The sequence below is a fragment of the Sander vitreus genome, chromosome 16 (genome assembly GCF_031162955.1).
Source record: "Sander vitreus isolate 19-12246 chromosome 16, sanVit1, whole genome shotgun sequence".
NCBI lineage: Eukaryota > Metazoa > Chordata > Actinopteri > Perciformes > Percidae > Sander > Sander vitreus.
This window is the reverse complement of record NC_135870.1, coordinates 10,123,207-10,144,206: the sequence shown is the minus strand read 5'-3', so window position 1 is coordinate 10,144,206 and position 21,000 is coordinate 10,123,207. Positions and strand designations below refer to the sequence as shown.

General features: G+C 39.7%; 1 protein-coding gene across 1 annotated transcript in view; it reads right to left on the bottom strand.

Annotated features, from left to right (window-relative positions):
* Positions 1 to 21,000, bottom strand: part of mtrex (Mtr4 exosome RNA helicase) — a 21,883-nt gene extending 883 nt beyond the window's left edge. The window contains exons 1-26 of the mRNA XM_078271134.1: positions 20,856 to 21,000; positions 20,334 to 20,474; positions 19,766 to 19,832; positions 19,271 to 19,333; positions 19,029 to 19,141; positions 18,254 to 18,428; positions 18,007 to 18,097; positions 17,054 to 17,178; positions 16,769 to 16,867; positions 16,445 to 16,562; positions 16,236 to 16,367; positions 11,253 to 11,332; positions 10,649 to 10,759; positions 9,890 to 9,991; positions 8,614 to 8,739; positions 7,775 to 7,925; positions 7,102 to 7,274; positions 6,944 to 7,012; positions 6,738 to 6,863; positions 6,517 to 6,627; positions 6,214 to 6,402; positions 3,754 to 3,917; positions 2,920 to 3,025; positions 2,223 to 2,279; positions 1,963 to 2,125; positions 68 to 172 (exon numbers count right to left, since the gene is read on the bottom strand). Of these exons, the coding sequence (XP_078127260.1) occupies positions 68 to 172; positions 1,963 to 2,125; positions 2,223 to 2,279; positions 2,920 to 3,025; positions 3,754 to 3,917; positions 6,214 to 6,402; positions 6,517 to 6,627; positions 6,738 to 6,863; positions 6,944 to 7,012; positions 7,102 to 7,274; positions 7,775 to 7,925; positions 8,614 to 8,739; positions 9,890 to 9,991; positions 10,649 to 10,759; positions 11,253 to 11,332; positions 16,236 to 16,367; positions 16,445 to 16,562; positions 16,769 to 16,867; positions 17,054 to 17,178; positions 18,007 to 18,097; positions 18,254 to 18,428; positions 19,029 to 19,141; positions 19,271 to 19,333; positions 19,766 to 19,832; positions 20,334 to 20,474; positions 20,856 to 20,956 (3,058 nt within the window). The 5' untranslated portion in view covers positions 20,957 to 21,000. The remainder of the gene's footprint in view (positions 1 to 67; positions 173 to 1,962; positions 2,126 to 2,222; positions 2,280 to 2,919; positions 3,026 to 3,753; positions 3,918 to 6,213; positions 6,403 to 6,516; positions 6,628 to 6,737; positions 6,864 to 6,943; positions 7,013 to 7,101; positions 7,275 to 7,774; positions 7,926 to 8,613; positions 8,740 to 9,889; positions 9,992 to 10,648; positions 10,760 to 11,252; positions 11,333 to 16,235; positions 16,368 to 16,444; positions 16,563 to 16,768; positions 16,868 to 17,053; positions 17,179 to 18,006; positions 18,098 to 18,253; positions 18,429 to 19,028; positions 19,142 to 19,270; positions 19,334 to 19,765; positions 19,833 to 20,333; positions 20,475 to 20,855) is intronic.

Sequence of the window (21,000 nt, the reverse complement as noted above, 5' to 3'; positions counted from 1 at the left end):
AAAAGCAGCTTTAACAAATGTTCTGTCAATTAATGGTTTCAGCTGTAATAACACTGATGTTTCTTACCTTCAGCAAACTTGTTCTCCAGTTCGGTGTTGCCTATGGCCTTGGCTGCAGAACACATTTGTCTCAGGACTTCTTCCAGACGACGCATGCAGCGGATGATGCTCCCTGTACCAGACAGACACAAATACTTTTTAGTGCGTGAATCTATTGTTTTAAAATGTTATAGCCGTAATCCAGCATTATTCATACTCAAAACTGACGGCAGAATAAGAGCATCTTGGAGGAATGTAGTTTGACTCCTTAGAGGGCCGTAATTTCATCATCATTCCCTAATAATGTCTGTATGTAGTTTGGTACTAATTATGAGGAGACAGTGTTTATTTTGTATACCTCCAATTAATTAATTCCAAGTAACTGATTGGTGCCTAGAGAGTCCTTTAGTCAGTGCAATGTGTCAACAGGCAAACATACAGTACAACTCAACAGTTACGTTTCCAATAATAAATGAAATAAATCAATGATAAATGAATTAATATTAGGAAATTCCAAATTTCCTGTGACAAAAATACACAGAAAACTGACATTACAGACCTGTAAAATAATGTGTTAATTTACAAGTACCATCAATTCTCTGTCTCCCTCCTTCCCCGACCCCCTCAAGCACACAATACTCCCTCCAGTTTCTCAACTCAACATTACTTTCTTCATTATGATGACATGTAATGTTTTATAGCTGAGGTCATTGTTGGGAGTCAGACAGAAACTATGAGGAGACTGATGGATTTGGAACTGGGTTCAAATCAAACCATGCGTAATAAATCAATCAGTGAGCCTCTGACAGCCAACTGCATATGTGATAGTGAAGAAATCAAAAGGTGAAAAAGGTATTCAGATCCTTCACTTCAGTAAAAGTACAGAAGAATTTTCAGGAAAATATACTTAAAGCAACACTAAAGCACTTTTCCCGCTTCGGTTCCCCTACAGGTCGGAAGCGGAAGTGTCCATTACCGCTGTCGTAATGTCTCATTCGAACTACAGATCTGCTACCCGATCTGGCAAACTTGCATAATGTAATGTAATGGACAATTCCACTTCCAACCTGTAGGGGGACCGAAGCGGGAGAAGTTCTCTAGTGTTACTTTAAAAGTATTAAGTAAAAGAACTCCTAATGCAGAAAAATGGCTCTTTGACTCATATTATAACTTAGATTATTACTGATGCATTGATGTGTAAGTAGTATTTTGCTGTTGCAGCTGGTTGAGGTGGAGCTAGTTTTAACTTCTTTAATAGTATTTCAGTTCAGTGGCTCCAAACCACGGTCAGGCCATTTCAAGAATCACAAGACAAATCTGAGGGTCTGATATAGAGACTTATCTCCTTTCTTCCATACATTTACACATAATGTTGGGAATAAAGTAATCACATAAGAACACCAAAGTAAATATTAGCTGACATTAATTATATTAGCCCACGTTTCATTAAAAAAAAATAATCAAGCTATCAGCTATCATGAGGTCTGCTAAAAAGCTGAAAGGTATGCATTTATTCAATTCATTCTTCTTCTTTGGTGGTCAGCAACCAGAGTTTTGCCAGTTGTACATTAATGCCACCTAACCATGGATGGACTTTCTTGCACCAAATGCATAAAAGCAATGCATTATGGGTGAACTGCCTTTGTTTGAACTGCAAACAACTCAGACATCTTAAACATAACAAAGCAATCCTAACTAGACACTGCTTTCCTGGCATTGATCACAAGTCAAAAAAAGTTGGTTTAATCTCTAACAATATGCAATATATTAGTTTATTATTTGTTTTTAAGTTAACTCTAAATCCGAAAAGTAACTATAGCTGTCAAAGTAATGTACGTAAAGTAATGGACGCAAGTACAAGTACCTCGACACCTGTATTTTAAGTTCCTGCCATGTCTGTGGGATATTAATATGATGACACACCTTCAAAGACGTCAGTCATCTTGCAGATTTGAGCAAACGTGGCGCCGTTAGCCCACGCGTACACCACATCCATCAGGTGAGGCTTGAACTGGTTTAGATAAGTCTCTTCGTCCACCTCCAGCTTGGCGTCTGCAGAAACCTTGGCTATGCGCTTTGCACACTCCTGAACAAAAACAGCAGCATTCACATTCCCAACCAAATTCACAGTTTCAGCGATTAGAAACTAATGGTTTAATTCAGATCGTTTTATGTATTCTCACCTGCATTTGTCTCAAAGGAGCTGCTAGTTGTTCAGTCAGTTTTGGCATCTCACTGGCCTGGAGGGCAAAACGGCATTATTAATATTGTGATAGCAAACTTCAAGCATTTGTTTTGTAATCTGTATTTCAAACTCCAGGCAAAATATGTTGCCATTTAAACGGACTAAAGGTAGAACAAACTGATCTACTCTCCTTCAGGCAAAACTCTCCCTTTGCCTAGATATATTTTTTCACATTTAACATTAAAATGAGGAGGAGGAATGAGGATTAAAACTTTTGATCCTGCTTGTCTTTGGTGACAAAACAATTCACTTTAATGTGCACATTGCCTAAATAAAACAATCTACATTTATCTGTCTCAAGTGGAGAACAAACACGACTGCTGCTTGTCATTCATTCAGACAGACCCCTCTTTAGACAGAAATGGGTTCTGTTGCTCTGAGGACTATGCTGATGTAGAGCCAAAGAAAAGGTTTGTTAAACCGTCTGACACTGGGTTGCCTCATTGAGAGAACAGGCGTCATTAGGAAAGACAAACACACATCAACCTCAGGTTTCTGTTTTGGTTGCTGTGCAGGGGAAGAGGTCAAAAATGCGACTGGAGCTTGAATGTGCGGGATTGGGAATCAGTTGTTTATCTCGGGCTGAATATCTGTCCGTATGGATAATTAGAGGATTGATATGCGTTTGTTCGTACATTCTCCTGGAAGACAAAGCAGGACAGCAGGGCGGTGGCTTGTTCGGCCGTCAGATCGTTGAAGAGACCGTTGAACACCATCTCCGTCAGCAGGAGCTCGTCAGCACTGGAACAGTTATCAGATGATATTTTATTACTTTATCAAAATGAGCGGCTACATCTCAAATGTGTTGTGGGTGTTGGAGTAAGTAAGGATAAGTGAGAGCAGTAGAAAAGCCATCATTAATGCAGTGGAACCTCACTTATAAACCTGCGTATAACATCGTAATGTATGTAAAGGATTTTACTTGTTATGAGAGTCTATGAAGAAATCTGCCCAGCAGATCCTGTAGAAGTTGTTATATGAGGGAAAACTCTGTCCTGTGCCGTTATCAGTTGCTCAAACAACAAACTGAGACTTTGGGGTAAGAAACATTAAGTATAAGCACCAAACCTCTGCTCCATGAAATCAAATCGACTTTCCTAAATCTCCATTATTATCAAATCCTTGTGTTTTGTTAATTAGCTTATCCAGGTAGCGGAAGCTGTATTTGGATTAGGACTGCACGATATGAGGGAAATATGCTATATGCGATGAGATACATTATAAAGTGCGGTTGCGCCAGTTGAAATTGCGATGACGATAAAATAAAACAATATATTGTGCAGCCCTAATTGACTGATGTTATTTTTTCCCCCAAAGCCTGTGTCATAAAACAGAGCTGCAGAATTTGACTGTGGGCTAAAATGATTGCTGAGTCAACTGGCTTACCCATTATTTCAGACACCACACTTTATCAGCAAACAAAAACAAATGCAAATTGTGTGCTGGGTGTGTGCGCCGTCCTTCCCTACCTGCTAATTTCACAGGCCACCCGTCCTTTCATCTCGATGACATCAGACGGACTGGCGAAGCCGAGGCGTCGCAGAACTCTCTTCCTGCACTTCAGCTTGTCCATCTGCAGGACAGTCCGAGCTTTCTTCAGCTCTCGCTTGGCCGTTCGTACGTCTGCTGCGATCTGAAACACACACACACACACACACACACACACACACACACACACACATTTACCTAATGTAAAGTTGGAGAAGCTCACCCAGGGTTTCCAGAAAACACTTCAGAATTATTAAAAGCACTGTGATACTACCAGCCATTTTGTGCATGAGATCATTTAAAACACTAGATCTATCATAGTGAAGGAGTGGAAACATTTTAGTTATCTGCAAACAGATGTTCATCGACTTGCTTATCTGTCCTCAATGATGTCCATTATCCACTTTAACCTTTACCCCTCAAGATTACAACACACCTCAGAGCCAAAGAAGCCAACACATGCACAAAGACATTTCACCAGCATGGTTTATTATTACTCAAATAATTCAGAGGAGTTATAGCCTAGATTCTATTAACTGGTGGCTATAAGTGAGATAGTGAAAAAAAACTATCATACAAGGTGGAAAGTTTAGACTTTCTGGTGCTTTTGCTCCCTGTAGCGAATGCTGCAAAAGCATCAAACACCACAAAAAAGCAAGCATAAAAAGGGAATACTGTTCTAGCTTTAGTCATGTCAAAATCAAATTAGTACTGTGAAGGCCAAAGCAGAGGTCAGCTGCACAAATGAGATCGAGGATTAGCTGCAGAGACTCTGCCAATCCAACATAAGGTAATCCAGTTTAAAGTGTACTGTACCCTATCATTTAACAACACACACAAGGCCACAGAGGGATGTAAATGTTTATGCAGATTGTCAAACATGGTCTGGTTTGCTTCCACACCCCCTCTCCACACACAAAGCTAATCTGGGTGTTTTGCATATATCACACTGTGCCTTTTTAACTTCACCAACATAAACTGAACAGATATTTCTGTTAAGCAGAGCACACAGATGAAATAATGTGCATGTTGTTGTGCTAAATTATGGAACAGGACATCATACGTATGCGTATGTGGATTAGGTTTAGAATTTTATTAAAAAAAAAAAAAAAAAAAAAGGTACATGTTAACACCTCTGGCATAATAATCCCTATTTTTCCTGAGATTCCTAAAGTGTTGCCAATATATTATTATAAGGCTGTGTGTTCTAAAGTTGAATTCATAGGCTTTCCTGTAAAAGGGAATGTTCTGTGTTCCAACAAAGTGTAGCAACTGTTTTATTTTACAAATTGTATGTGTTGCCTTTCCACTAGCTTTACTTATTTTTGCTCTGGACTTTTCCCTGAAATACGCATTTTCTTTGCTCCATTTTTTTGCAAAGCTAGCAGCACCACTTAATGGATTGCGATGTCTGCCTGTTGGTCGGTCCACAACTTTGGGTCCAGACTGAATTATCTGCACTACTACTGCAACTACTTAATGAATAACTACGAAATCTTGTACAGACAAAAACCTGCGAAGCTAATGACATTCCCATCCTGCCCATTAGACTTTGTGCTAATTATCAAATGTTAGTATGCTAACACTAATTTAAGATGGTGAACATGGTTAACATTTCACCTGCTGCTAAACATCAGCATGTTAGCATTGTTATTGTGAGCGTGTTGCAATGCTAGCATTAGCATCTAGCTCAAAGCACAGCTGTGCCTAAGTATAACTTCAAAGCCACAAGCATGGCTGTAAACTTATACTCTTATTGCTATATATGTGACATGCAGCTACTTTTAACAAGTTAAACACAATGCATTTGTATTTTTATGTTTTAGAGCTAATGTTTGACTTCATTTTTATGAATGAATCTGATAAGTAGAAGAGAATTGTGTCGAGACACGTGCATAGCAGGGCTGCTGTTAAGCTTGCATTGCTGCAGTGCACTGTTGAGTCCAAAATGGCTTGCATATAGCATTTAGTTCCTTTGCTCATGATGTTATACAGGCGCAGAGAACATTTATGCAAGAGAACCTGTACACTTTTTGTTTCTCTTTAATTGCAGGTATGAGTTTGTTTTTGAAAGAATGTTTTATCCGTCGCTCATGTGATCTGACGAAAAGGTTTTCGGTTATCTGACCTATAACTGAGGGTGAGGCCCTGTAGGACTAATGTCCTTGCTTTCTTCCTGTGTTTGTCTGTATGAGTATATATGGCCAAAGCAGACATGTCTGGCAGGAAAAGACAATGGAAGGTCATGAATTGTGCTCTAACAAAAGGTAGCCAATGTACTGTAGATAAAAAAGATAAAAGTAGTTAATATATTTCAATAGTAAAAAAAAACAACAACTGTGTGTACTCTGTCGTTATATGGTTTCAGTAAGGTTTGACATTTAGCAGGGTTTTCTATGGCTTTGATTTCCACAAATTGAAAGACACAAACTGTTTCTCACCAGAGCTTTCTTCTCACAGAGGGAATACACAGATTCCAAGTTGGGGTCACTGTGCATGGGGTGGGAGTACATGCGGTGCTCAAAGGCCTCCACTTTCTGAATAACTTTCTTCAGTGCAGGGTCTTTGATGCCCATGTCATCTATGGGATCGAGCAGAGGAACGCCATCTGGGAAACGTTTCTGTACCTCCTGCAGACAAAATGTTTGGAGGCAAGGAAAAGAAAGAGCAACAATTTACATAATAATTTCAGTTGAGTTCTACCAGTTTCATTATCTTTGTTTCAACATGGCTGCATTTTGTACCTGTATAGACTTGAGCATGAGCTGTCTGTTGTCAAAGGGCCTCAGGTCTTTGGGGATGTAAAGGCGAACAGAGCTGATGGAAGTCAGGAGATGAAGCATCACTGGGACCACCTGGACAAAAACAAAAAAGGTTAGAGTTATACTCACCCTGACTACAGAGATATGTAGTCATATTTGTGTATGTAATGTGCAAGTGTGTCTTGTGTGCTTGTTGCACCTACCTGCATTTCGCCAGTCTCCCCTGGAGCAGCAGGTTTAGCAGCCTCAGTCGCAGCATCTTTTACACTGTCCTTACTACAGTGGACCAAAACCTCCACCACATAGAGCGGCTCAGAGTCTGTACTGGTCTAAATGGGAAAAAGCGCATTAGTTACAGCCACATTGACAAATTGACTCACATACATGTGACACCATGACACCAACTTACCTTCACGTTGGACTTCTTGCAAAAGTTTACAACAACTCCCCAGCCAAAGTCAGCATCTTCATTTTTTACCTGTATGATAAAAAAAGAAATAAATTCAATAATATTTCAAATTAATAATTATTGTTCGGTCATCAAACCGTGAGTGTGTGAAGCTCTACCTTGACAAGTCGTCCAGGCTGCAAGAAGGGCAAGCAGTATTTGGGTTTGTGGGTGAACTCTTGTATCTCTTTACCCAGTTTGGCCAGCTGCTGTCTGATTTTAAAGTAAGTGACCACACCCTCTTCATTGGGAATCTCAATGCTGTGGTACTGCTCCTCATAATTCTTAATTTCTGCACAGAAAAAAATAAAAATAAATAAATAAATCAGCAATATCATTCAAGTTCAAAGTAGAAGTAGGCCACTACAGGAGAGGAAATTATATTTTAGAATCTTTCAGTAAAATAAATTTCTTGATGGCTTTCTGCACATTGACCTCTTGACATGGAAAATAATTAATACCAGACACTTATTAATGAATGATGTTATGGTATCAGTGACCGCATGAAGTCACACACAACAGTCAAAACTGTGTTTGTTTAAGTCTTTAGCACACCTCAAACAGAATTGTTTGCCATTTCTAAATAAGACAAAAATGATATACAACCTCTGTAAAGCTGTCAAGTAAGATTAACCTTTGGCAGTTGTTTACCTCTGCACAAATCAGAGAAATCTGAAGTATGTACTAATCAAGTATACAGATATCACTGTATTAGTAGAATCTGGAGTTTCTCTACAGGTTATTTACTCATCCAGCCCGGAGTGTGCCGTAGTAAATATGAAAAATGCTTACTCTCCACAACACCAGGCAAAGCCCTGTAGTGTTGGAACTGGTAGAAAGACTTCTCCAGCATGTACTCTGGGTTGATCTCCTCCACACGCAGCAGGTTGAGCACCATGTTGTAGGTCAGGTGGAAGGCACTGTTCAAAGGGTCAGCTGAGCCCTGCACAGCACAATAAAAAAAACAGACAGCATTAAAAATAAACATAAAAAAAAGAAATGCTTTCATTATAATAATAATATACAACTGTGGTTAATTATGCGTTTTGATAATGTTAGCCTTTTACTAAAAATGTCAAGAAGGTATGAGGTCTAAATAAATGAAAACTGAACTGTCACTTTCCCCAAATTAAACAGAGAGATTTTGCAATCACAACCCCCAGAAACCCAGATACGAACAAGAGCTTCTCCAAGACACCCTGGGGGTTAAGCACTGTGACAGAGCCAACAAACAGTTTTACATTAACACAATCTCTTTCAAAGGCTATGCAGCTACATATTTATGGCAGCTATAAATGTGTCAAATCAAAGACAAGACGGAGAGACTCTGGCTTCCCTGTGACTGTGTGTATTAGACTTTGACGGAGCACCAAATGGCCTGATGGTCCATAAAGAGAACTTCTTAAGAGTCACTTCTTGCAATTTCCATTCAACTGTTCACACAACGAGAGACAGCAGGGTAATATGTTTCATTGATGGGATAGTTGGACTATTCTTGTTACAGAAGAATGTGTAGACAGCACTGAAGAGGCTTGCAAATAGGGGATTGAGGACTAGCAATTGCATTCAGAAGAATAACCTCAACTTGTATATAAAAAAAGCAGCGTAGGTAGCAGCTATATTCACTGCACCTTCAGTAGCTGTTTGCCCACAGCTGGACTCATCTTCTCGTCCACCATGAAAATAACAATTCCCCTGTCGTCCATTCCTCTCCTACCGGCTCGCCCGGACATCTGGATGTACTCACCTGATGTAATCTAGACCACATGAAAACACACAAGACATTAAGAAAAGCGATTAGTTAATGAATGCTTCTTTGTACCTGTAATATTATGTCTATTTGTGTATGTATATTGTGTAGTACCTAGCCAAGTATCTGCAATAGTAACATAAAAACTAGGTGATCGTGAGGAAGAGACTGAACCAGTTTTCCATAAGCCTCTGGGGACTATCTGTGCATCACAAATGGTTCTGATTAAACTCCACATATCTACTGGTCTTTGAGCAATAAAAATGCACTAAAAAAAAGTGATAAGATTATTTTTGTGTCGAAATGATCTGATGTCATGGAATCAGCTCTTGATTTGAAACACAGTGCGTTTCAGGAATGAGAATCATGTGTAATTGAATGTGTGAGTGCCTGCGTGGAGCTTTGGCAACATCAGCGGCACCAGATGTTCCTGATGAACCTCTTGGAGAGCAGTTTCCTTCTCTTCAAGCCTTTGTGTATGTGAGCTGGAAATCCATGTGTATGAAGTGAGGATGAAGGGTGCTTCTAAGAGACGGCAGCCACACACACACACACACACACACACACACACACACACACACACACACACACACACACACACACACACACACACACACACACACACACACACACACACACACACACACACACACACACACACACACACACACACACACCAGCTCATATAAACAATACGTGGCTGTTTATGTGGCAGTGCAAGCTGCAGGACTTGAAGACCTTATAAAGGCCTCAGAGCAACACACTGTAACAACTCCACACTGCACACAGGCCAGAGCAGTTGTTGTAAAGAGATCGCACAGTTTATGAAGTCTTACTATTCTAGTGGCTACTCATTGAAGACCACAGTAAGAGGGAGATTAGCCTTGCAGCTCCCCTCAAAAGGCAGAGAAACTTCTCCAAGGATGGATGCCTAGTTTACATGAACTACACTTTTTGGGCTCAACTTCCTGCTTATGTGTGCCAAAACCACATCTATGGAAATTACAGCTCCACAAAATAACTTACTTGTTAGGATGTTGCATGTAACGTAGGATGAGGGGTAAAAAATCCCAAAACTTTATGTGAGAATTTCCTCTTGACAAGATCTCTTTATTGACTTATGTGACATTAACTGTGTGCGTTGTGTGTGCTCTTACAAAGCGGTGATTCTTGCCATCAAATTTGCGTGCGCTGGTGAAGAGCACAGTGCGAGCCGGCATGTTGATGCCCATGGCAAATGTCTCTGTAGCAAACAGGGCCTGAAATGAGAAAGCCAGCATTATGATGACTTCATTAATCCATCTTAAAAAAGGTGTCCTGTGGAGTTTTCTTGTAAACAAACAAATTTATGTTTGCATTTAGTGTTTCTTACCAGAAGACTTTGTGTATCTAATAAACATGTTGAATATGTTTTGTTTAATAAAACATCTGGAAAGGCGATTTCTAAAGTTCAAAAAGATAACTGTGTACTCAATGGGTAAACTTTGGGATGCGCTTAAACAAAAGCTGCTGCTCTTAAAGAAAAAGGAACTCTTCCGACGTCTCAAAGAACTTCAGGCACTTATGCATAGTTACAAGCCTCTGAGGACTTACAAGCCATATAACTAATAAAGGCTTTTAATCAAAACTCTACAAAAACACTGCTCCACAGCACTAGCAGTGGTAAAAACATTGACACCTTTATTTTTGGAGTTTTGTATCAATTCTCAACATTACAACTTACTAAAGAGTTGTTTTTTTTTTTATTATGCATGTACACAATGTTTAAATTCAAGCATAATAAAACTACGTTTGTGATAAAGTAAGGTAAACATTCCTTGATCATCTTTACAAATCAAGTAATTGCATTAACTCTGCTGAGGGATGAATCATATTTGTTTAAATGTGTTTTGATGAGTTTCTTGATGCAGGCGTACCTTGATCAGGCCTTCAGAGAAAAGGATCTCTATAGTCTCTTTCAGGATGGGCAGCAGGCCTCCATGATGGATTCCTATCCCCCTCTTCAACAACGGCAGCACATGCTCCACCTTAAGAATGCAGAGACCGTTGATAGGCCGATTAGTGTTGTATTTGATTATCAAAGGTTTAGTGACAGTGCAAATTCACCAGTTGGCTTATAGTTAATGAAACAGTGAATGAAAAAGCATAGAACCCTCATAGTGGAAAAGTGTGATGTTGGGTTGGCTCTGCCGTTGCTCTTGCCGTAGCGGTCTACCCACTAACAACTGTTACCTCAACACGGCTGGTTTTTATAATGTGACTCGGCTCAGCAGGGTAGAATAAAAGGAGCACAGTGTTGGAGCCCATGTTGACATTATATGTGCAGCTATTTACATTAAGGCAGTTTAACTGCCTTCTCTTAGCAGAAAATGATTCTAAAGGGCAAGCTGAGGGCTTTTTTGCTGGGCTTTTACAAGGTGGCAGCGCTGGGTTTAAAAACAGGAGTAAGAGCAACGTGGATGGTAATAAAAACATTACACAAGTTGTGGGGAAACAGAGTGAGAGTTCAGTCCTCCTCACCTGGGGGAGTTTCTTGTCTTCATCAGAAAGACAGTCCACTGCGTTGTTGAAAACTTCCTCCACCAGACGTTTCTCGTCATCTGGAACAAACAAACGATGGATTTCTTAACGTCTCGTCATACGTCTTCAGAAAGCGTTCTAAATATTAGCACACAGCCATTTCTTACATCCTGAACCTGTGTCTCAATTAAAACACACACACACACTAAATATAATAAACAAATATAATTCCTCTTGGCGTGTGTGGTTAATGTGGAATAAAAGGGAGAATTGTTTTTAGAGAATTGCTTGCAGAGAAAGTTTAACCACCCAGGGATTAAGCAAACAAATGCTTCAAGTCTGCGTTAACTCTAGATTTTATCAGATTTTGCAGCCATGTTTCAACAAAACAGTTTTTCTAATTAATGTTTTGTAGAATTTCCTATTCAGTTTTTCAAAACATTTAAAAATAGTTATATTGTTCAATTGAAGACTGAGGTTTTATTACAAAAACAATCAATGTCTGGAAAGTGATTGAATGCTGCCACATGTTAAACCAACACTTTATTATTGTAATCCGTCGTATATGAATGTACCACAGTGCCACCACCACCACCAGTGTCTTATTATTAAGCTAATCACATTATGTTGTTTACTGTGGCTGGTTGGCTATCTCTGTGGATATGTGTCCATGTGGAAACTTAGTCACAGGTCTTTCTTTATTCATTAAACCATTCTTGGAACCCTTCGGCTTATGAGCCTGTGTTAGTCAGAAACTTGGACTTCCACAAAGTATGATGGCCCAGCATTTATTTTTAAAGTCAAATGACTTCAGTGTCAACAGGACTTATTTTCGTGGTTTAAAAACAAAGAAATACCACAGATAAACACACACTGGGACCAACGTAAAAAGCGAGTTAAGCCCAAGCTAAATCCATGGCTCCAGTAAAACAGTCTGATAAAAAAAATGTTAACAGTTAAAACATTTACATTATATCACACAGAGGGAGCAGGGTTTTCATATAGACGTTTTAATGGCTACGAGTCTAATAAAGCTCCACTTGCGGCCCCTAGAGGCTGCAAACACACTGACACGCACTCTATCAGCAAGCCAGAAGTTTGCCCTGAGGGTGGGACCAAAGGGAAGATCAGAGAACATCCGAAAAGTAAAGTGTTCAACCTCTGAGGAGCGTGATTGTACTCTGACTTCCATGGCAATCTGCCCTTCAGCTTTTGATGTTTCTTATGTACAACTAGAGAAATTGCCCAGGTGATGGTGGTAAAAGAAAGGACAAAGGGTCACCGAAAACATAAAGATACTTCTATTCACAGCAAACGTCATGGCAATCTGGTGAGAGGTTTTCCATATGAAGATCAGTTTACTAGTTGTACCGGCATTTATCAATATGACAATGTTGTATTTGTTTAGTAGAATGTTCATGTTTTTTGGGGTGAGGAGACAATATAGGGCAGTCTCAAAGAAAACTAAAACTGCGCGGGCAAATATGGAAACATTTCGGATTTCAAGCATGGATGTATAATAATAACATTCAAGCCGACGAAAGAGGTGAGCTAAAAAAAAAGACGTGAACACCATAGACCGTAAAAAACAAACATTGCAGAGGTTCATTGCCGCCACCAAGTGGACTGTACTCACTACACTCTCATTATGGGATCTGATCAGTCTCACTTAAGAGCGGCTGAGTCTAGCGTGACACCTAGCGTCCTGAATGGGCGTATGTGTGCAGTGCCGTGAAGCAATTCGTTGCATCGCGAGACCTGATATCACACGATACTTCCTGACGCCAAGGCCGGCGACTCGCCGGTCTAAAGTTGCAAGAGTGGTTTTTCAGCTCACAGGCGCTAGGGGGCAGCGAGACGACTACCATTCAACTTGAAAAAAGTCATATAACCATTCCAATGACTCCGAAGCTGTTCAGTTAAAGTAAATTAAGCTAAAAAAAACTGCATAGTTCCCCTTTAATATCAAACCGGTTTGAAAAGGTTTACACTGGCCAAAGCCTGGTCGTATAATATAATGTCTTCTGTTACACATTTGTAGCCCGCAAGCTTTGGCAAAAACCCTGCATTGCAAACTGGGGATGTCAAGTTTGAAAGACATGTCAGGAGGGTCTAATGGAAGAAGTATCTCAACAACTGCTACATCAATTCTCACCATTCGTTTTTAAATCTGTCTTTTGCAAGTCACCCAACTTTATGAAAGTGTAATACCGCTGGAGTTCTCCTTTAAGTCAACACATTATCCTCTGTGCAGCATGAATATCAAAACCAAATTCACAACTATGTGACCAGTAATTGCTGAAATATTTGACTCTGGACCCAACTGCTGGTTGGACAGACTTCATCAACCTAAGGCTCTTTCCATACGTGACAAACAACTGTAAGGCTGCTGTACAAAACTACCACTGCAGGACAGCATCACAACAACACAATCTGGTCTATGTCCCCCTGTCTTTGCATGGTCTGACCAAAACTTGTCTGTTTGACGCTGCAGTCCTGCACTCGGTCAGTTGGTTTGTGTTTCGGCACCAGCCGGTCCCCTGACTCCAACACAGATCTGCCATTCCACAAACACTGCCCAGAAACTGTGTGTCACAGCACAGAGTAGGAAGAGAAAGAGAGCGGGGACTCTGCGTTTAGTGTTCATAAAAACAGACTGAGAAGAATATATGGAAGGAAGAAAACAAAGTAGAGAGGGAATGTGAGGTGAGTAGCTGGTTGACAATGAGAGAAACCAGGACAGCCATGTGGCTCTCTCTCCTCATTATAACCCACCTACGCACACAAACAGAGGTAGGCTACTCCATAACACCAACAACCTGCCTACAAATGTGCTGGTTGAACAATCTGGCTTCTCAACTGTTTGCTAGAGAGAATTGGTCCCTATGAGTTTCTAAATGACATAAAGAAAGAAACTGCAAATGGTTAAGTAATGATTTCGGCAGCCATTAAAAAAAAAAAACAATCACATTGTCACGAAAGCTCATTTGTCTTTAAACTACTAAACATGTTGATCGAATAACGGACTCCTTTACAAATCGAATTATTTAAACAATTTTCCTCAATCAAGTGAAATTTTCTTCAGTCTAACGAAATTATTTGACTGTTATTACTGGATACCATCTGACTCATTTTTTAAGAGAATCAGTCTGTTAAAGAAAATTCTTGAAACACATGAAACTGGCGGAAATGAGAAATTATCTCATTAGTGAGATAGATAGATATAGAAAAACTCTATCTATCTCTCTCTCTCTCTCAATATATATATATATATATATATATACACATACATACACACACACACACGTTGGCTGCAAGGCTGTCAGTGTTGGAAGAGCTCAGCATTAAAACAAAAAACCCTCATCATTTTGAAAAATGTCACAATGCAGGGAAAACAAACCAAGCTGAGGGAGGAAAATGTTTCCCAAGTAAGACTTCATAAGCATGTTTTATTTCACTGAAAAAGGCTGAAGCAGGTGGATATGAGCCAAGCTCAACCTACTGCTGGATTGTCTCCCATCGTACAGAGATTTGTCCTCATGAAGCAACTTCACTTTTTCACTGGACCAAACAGCACCAGCTGTACAGCCACAATAAGCCATATTCATGGCACTCACTCAGTGGGGAGGATTCACTCAGCTCCCACTTGCCAACAATTTAGCATTTTGGTGAGCGGTTTCGCTTTCCCAATTCCAACTCCCTCCCTAATGCTCACAGCAATTTGTCATAAAATGTATTTGCTTTGGCACTTTAGGCTGCAAAGACAATATGCTCACCAACTCTGAATCTAACCACGAATATGATCATTGTTAAATGTGCTGATAATGTGACTTTATATCTGAACAGTCGACGATGAAACAATGTGGTTTAATTTAGCTTATAAGAGGTACATAATGTCAAGCTGACATTTGATCACTTACTACTGGCGAATAAACAGCTAGGATTATTATATCTCCAAGCCCAGGGTGTCAAATGTCTTTTTGTCTCTTAAAAAAGGTCTAAAACGCTTATTGGATTATCAAAATAGTTGCCGATTTATTGTCTGTTGATCCACTAAACAATTGATTGACTTATTGTTGCAGCTCTAGAAAATATAATTAGATTATGAAACATAAATTCATGAAGTTAGTGGACTACGAATCAAGATTGTCAACAGAACTCACAACTCCTATGCATTGTCACATCTAGAAAATATTTCAACATTATTAGAGTCTAATCAGTGCCTTGTAAACACAGAAATTGTTGATATACATCATGTTTAATCAGCTTCACATGCAATATGCCCTCACTCGGTTTAGCAAAAAAAACAACCAAGAAAATGGTTATGATCTCATGCCAAAAACACGTAACCTACCATTAATCTACTGTTCAAGGGTCTGACATAAACCTTGAACTGTACACACGTCACAAAACCACCAGGACTATTGTATATACTTAAAACTAAAAAAGTGCTTGCAGAAGTATTACATAGTGCCAAGTCATTCTTGACTTGCTAAATAACCACTCATATTGTAAATCTCTACAGTGACAGGCCAAGCGTAGGTTTAGAGTGGCAGGTAGGGGCCGATGCTAAAATCGCAGGAACAGCAGGAGACTTGGTTGTTTATGACCAAATTATGAACTGACTATCTGACTGCAGTGTAATCCACGTCATGTCCTGCCTCCTGCACGCTCTAGGGAGACATAGGGGTGTACAGTCTTTAAATTAAGTTTAACGGTATAGGACATTATTTTATATATATGTTTATTTTGTAATGTGTGGGTATGTAGATCATTTAAAATACATGTTTATGTTAAAATAAATGTACCTATACAAGTTGTTATGTCTCCCGTTGTATTGGTTTGCCCGCTTGTGAACATGGTGTGCAAAAACAGATATTCAAATATGTTTGAGTACTTTTTTTTATAAGGAATATTCAAATGTCATTTTTGGGCAATTTTGATAGCCCTGCTCAGTAGGAATGGCAGCATGAATACACATACCTCTGTTAAAGTCCAGTTTGGCTACCTGTAGAGCGTAGGCCTCACATTCTTTCTTGCTGAAGCTGAAAATGATAACAGGCTGGAAGTTCCTCTCCATGATCATCTTCACTATCTTGAACACGCTGGATGGACCTAAGGAAATCATACACACGGGTAAAAATTAAATGTAAGACACACACACACACACACACACACACACACACACACACCTCTAGTGCCTCCTTTCCGTCCTCTCGGGTCCCACTTGCCCCCTCCACTGCCCCCAGAATCCCCTGCGTCTCTCAGCACCTGCATAGCTGTGTTGAAATTATCCTCTCTGAAGTCTCCCTGAAGAGAAGCAAAACACAGTCAGACGTTATGTATCATCTATGGGATGCATCGACTGGTCCCGATGGATGCTTCCAAAATTAGGAGACAGAGAAACGGTCGTCTTGAGCTAATATGAGAGCCGACACATCCTGTCTGTGTCTAGTCTGACCTGTATAGGATTAATTAGCCAACTCTTTCATAACTCAGTTTGTAGGTGTCCTTACATTCTCATCAACAACTAGGTGGAGTCCATCGCCCCCTGATGGGAAGATGTAGTGTTGCAGCGGAGTGGGACGGTAGTCTGTGTAGACTACATGGCATGGCTACAGGAGACATGACAGAAACACTTCATTAATTATATAACACAATGGAAAAAAAACAAACAAAAAAAAACACAAGTACTACCTGATCCTTACATATAGACAGATAAGTATCACCATCTCATATTAGATACAGGAGGAGGTAGCGTAACCCTTATGATTACAATATATGCAAGTATAAAATTCCACCTGCTTATGTAGGTGGCAAATCCACTCAGCAAACTGCCTGGCATTGGGGATGGTGGCTGACAGGAAGACGTAATGCACATTGTCAGGAAGAAGAATGATGGTCTCCTCCCACACCACACCACGCTCTGAAATATACAGAAAGCAGAAGGATTTGTTACAAGCAGTAACATGTTTGTGTACTTATCCAAAACCTTTGTTACTTTTTCTATGAGGTTTCCTCGTACCAAACTAACTTGTAAATTGCTCGTTCCAACCTGATGAATGCCACTTGTTCACGAGGAGTGCGTTAATGAGATTTGATCATTAGCACCATATTTACCGCTTAGTTTGTGGGCAAATTTCATTTACAAAAATGTTAACAAAAAGCAAAAAAGAAGAAATTCACACCATATTGCTTCTATTCCTAAATCAGTAGACAAAAAGAATACACGTTTAGCAGCATCAGAAGTCATATTGAAAGATCCGAAACCATTAAAGACTATTTCATCAGGGGTGACAAAGATGTGAACCCCCTTGGTGGGGGGGTCTGGGGGCATGCTGAGTTTGCATCCCTGAATAATACAGCTGCCAACAATGTGTCATCAGAGCAGAGCTGTGACAGAAACCAGCTAAAAAAATCTTTGCTAACAACTACTCAACTGTAATATGAAATATGCCAATAGAAATTGCCATTATACTAGCAATTCCTTCAGGTCATACTAGTGTTTTTTGCCCCTTGGAGAAAGGCACACTATCTGTGCATGACTTGTACAACAGTCCGGGACCACTCGTGAATTTAGTTCGTACCCAAGAAGTGTAAAGAGGTTATTGGTGAATGCGACAAATTATCTAATGTGCCACCTAAGAATCAATCGGTTCATATGACTGGTTCTTGAATGAGGCCCGATGATCCAACCCACACTAGAAGACAGTTAATCAATAGTGTGTCTGTGTCGTTTGTATTCTGTACTCGCCTGCATCTCTCATGTAATGGATCTCGTCAAAGACAACCCACGCCACCTCCCTCATGATCTCAGAGCCTCGGTACAGCATGCTTCTCAGGATCTAGGAGAAATGCAGTTTATCATGTCAGAACGACCTCTCAGTGCTGCCTCTACTCCCAGCTACACACTGAACCTGCAGCACACTTTCCAAACACCACCTGCCAATAAAGGTGACATTTGACAAATCTAATAACAACCCATTTTTCAGACATCTTACCTCTGTTGTCATGACAAGGCAGGAGGCGGTGGGGTTGATGGTGACGTCACCAGTCATCAGTCCCACATCCTGGAACTCTTCGTACATCTCTCTGTACTTCTGGTTGGAGAGGGCTTTGATGGGGCTGGTGAAGATCACTCTCTGCTTCTCTCTAAGGGCCAGTGCAATGGCATATCTACAAGAAGAGGACAGAAGTGATTGACATGACCATAGTTAAGAAAACGCAACTGAAAGTAAATCTAAATATTTAAACCAATGTTTCACCTAAAAGATCATTATGATTGCTGTCAACCTGGGCTACCAAGAAAAATGCATTCCTCAATTGCACTTCAGAGATTTAAGTACCTCTCCATTTGTTTGGGAGCACAGGTTCCCAAAACAGCAGGGAACCAACTCAATCACTAATAGCTAAATACAGATGTTGACCAAAACAAGTACATTTAATAAAGCCACAGTAGTTGTTTAAACTTGCATGAGATCATAGTTGGAAGAAGTAAAAATATACATTTGCTCTCCTTACTGTGACAGTCATATTTTTTTTGTACTTTTGAGGAGGGCCTACTGTTGTTCCCCTACTGTATATGTTGACATAATGCACTTCCTGCAAACTCAATTCTATCTTGCATCTTTGAGTAAAAACAGTGATTATACAGGTGCCTTGACATGTGTCAATGTCATGTGTCTGCTGTGTACAGGACTGTAGAGCTCCAGACAAAGCCTACCTAACAGTACAGTAAGCAATTCATTTTTTAAACCAACTTTTGAAGATACTCACTCGGCACAGACAGTCTTGCCGGCAGAGGTGTGAGCAGAGACAAGCACAGACTCGTTGTTGTCGATACATAAGATGGCCTCACGCTGGAACGGGTCAAGAACAAAAGGGTACTCCTGCAAGACAAGCAAGACATGTCAAATGAAAAATAAAATTGTAATTGTAGTGTTATTGGATAACATTCTACACTGAACAAACTAAATTAATTCCACAAGTAGAAGACCTGGTTTAAAGGCACATCATACCTTGGCTGCTTTCCCCACTCGTGGTTTCAGGGGTTTATAATCATCACTGGCAGGAAGAGCCACCTGTGAGGGAAAGTCAAATACTTCAACAATCAGGGTTTGGATATTTAACAACAAATTACCAAAAAAATTGATATATCTTTGTAATAAAAAGTGTGTGAATCATACGCTATGGTCTTTGCAATAGGCAGATCTAAAGCCAATTTGGTGTGATATCACATGTTAGACAGTGCTTTCCACCACAGTCGTCAAAACAAATGAGGGAATATGAAGAATGATGTTCATCCCTCCAGTAGAGTTCCAGAAATTAATAATAATACATTTTATTTGATGATACCTTTCAGAAGAGGCAAGGGCACCTTACATTAGATAATAACATGGTCTTATAGATGAAACAAAAAATGTGCGCAATCTATGTGAAGGCACATTAAAGCTGTTCTCCACCTTACGGCTTTTTCCTTTTTTTTGTTATCCATCTGTCAATTTGCTTCTTACCTCGTGTGAGCATCCTTCCACAGTGTCAACTTGCTCCACTTTCACTTGGGGCATAAATTCTGCAAGACTGAAGTAAACAAAACACCTGTTATCTACAGCAACTTTAAAACATTCTGTAGCATCTCAAGCCAGTATTTTAACCAAAAAAAACAACAACCTCAAAGTGATTGATTTGAAATTACATAAAGTTGAATCAACACCTCTCCGAAAAAAACTGAACAACCATAAAATCTTAATGAGGTAATTTATTGCAGGGCTGTTGTATTAGACTGTATACGTTTCAGTTGTAAAGCTGTTGTAAATCAAAATCCCACATTCAAATTTTACTGAATAAATATATCATCTATACATACTTTAGAGTATCAAAAGTACTAATCATTTCTCTTTTTTATATAATGTTGTAAAATAGAAGTATAAAGTAGCATAATATGGAAATACTATACTAATAAGTACCTCAGAATTGTACTTAAGTGACTGTACTTAGTTACTCTCCATCAGTTATAGTCATGACAGCACCAAAGCATCCTGTACAGACACACAGTGTTAAGATGTAGCTAACTCATCTTACTTTAGGTCATTAGCAGAGACTGTCTCATGTCGAGGTTTCTTCCCAAACACCATCTCCTCTCCACCGTCACTGTCTGCCTCTCTCTTGACCGCGGCGGATGGACCAGCATCTTTGTCGGTGCCATTTTTACTTGTAACTTTCCTGGAAAATAGATAAATAATCATACAGGACACAGAACTGTCGTTAGCTAGCTAGTTGAGCCTGTAACGCTACACTCTTGAATATAATGCAACGTTACACATGAACCTTATAGCCACATAGACAGGAGGGAGTAGCTAGCCAACAAGATACTCTTGTACCTTTGGTCTCACAAAAAATAACTCAACATTATATAACACGACAAAAACAAAAACAAATTCAGTTAACGTTTATCAGCCCAGCCAGGTGCTTTTTTATGTTCCATTAACGAGCTAACAACGCTAGCAGACATGGTGTGAAGTTTAACGTTAGGTTCCCTGGATAACCTAGCTAACCTCCTGATTTTAAAGACCAAACATTAATATGTAAACAAAAACAGATTACCCTATTTCTGGTGTCAGAGAAGCAGGTATCTTTTTACTTGTGGTAGTTTGTTGTTCATCGTCAAACACGCTGAACAAACCGTCTCCAAAGGCGTCTGCCATGATTGTTAGGGGCACACTTCCCACAATACAACACGAGGTTTGCT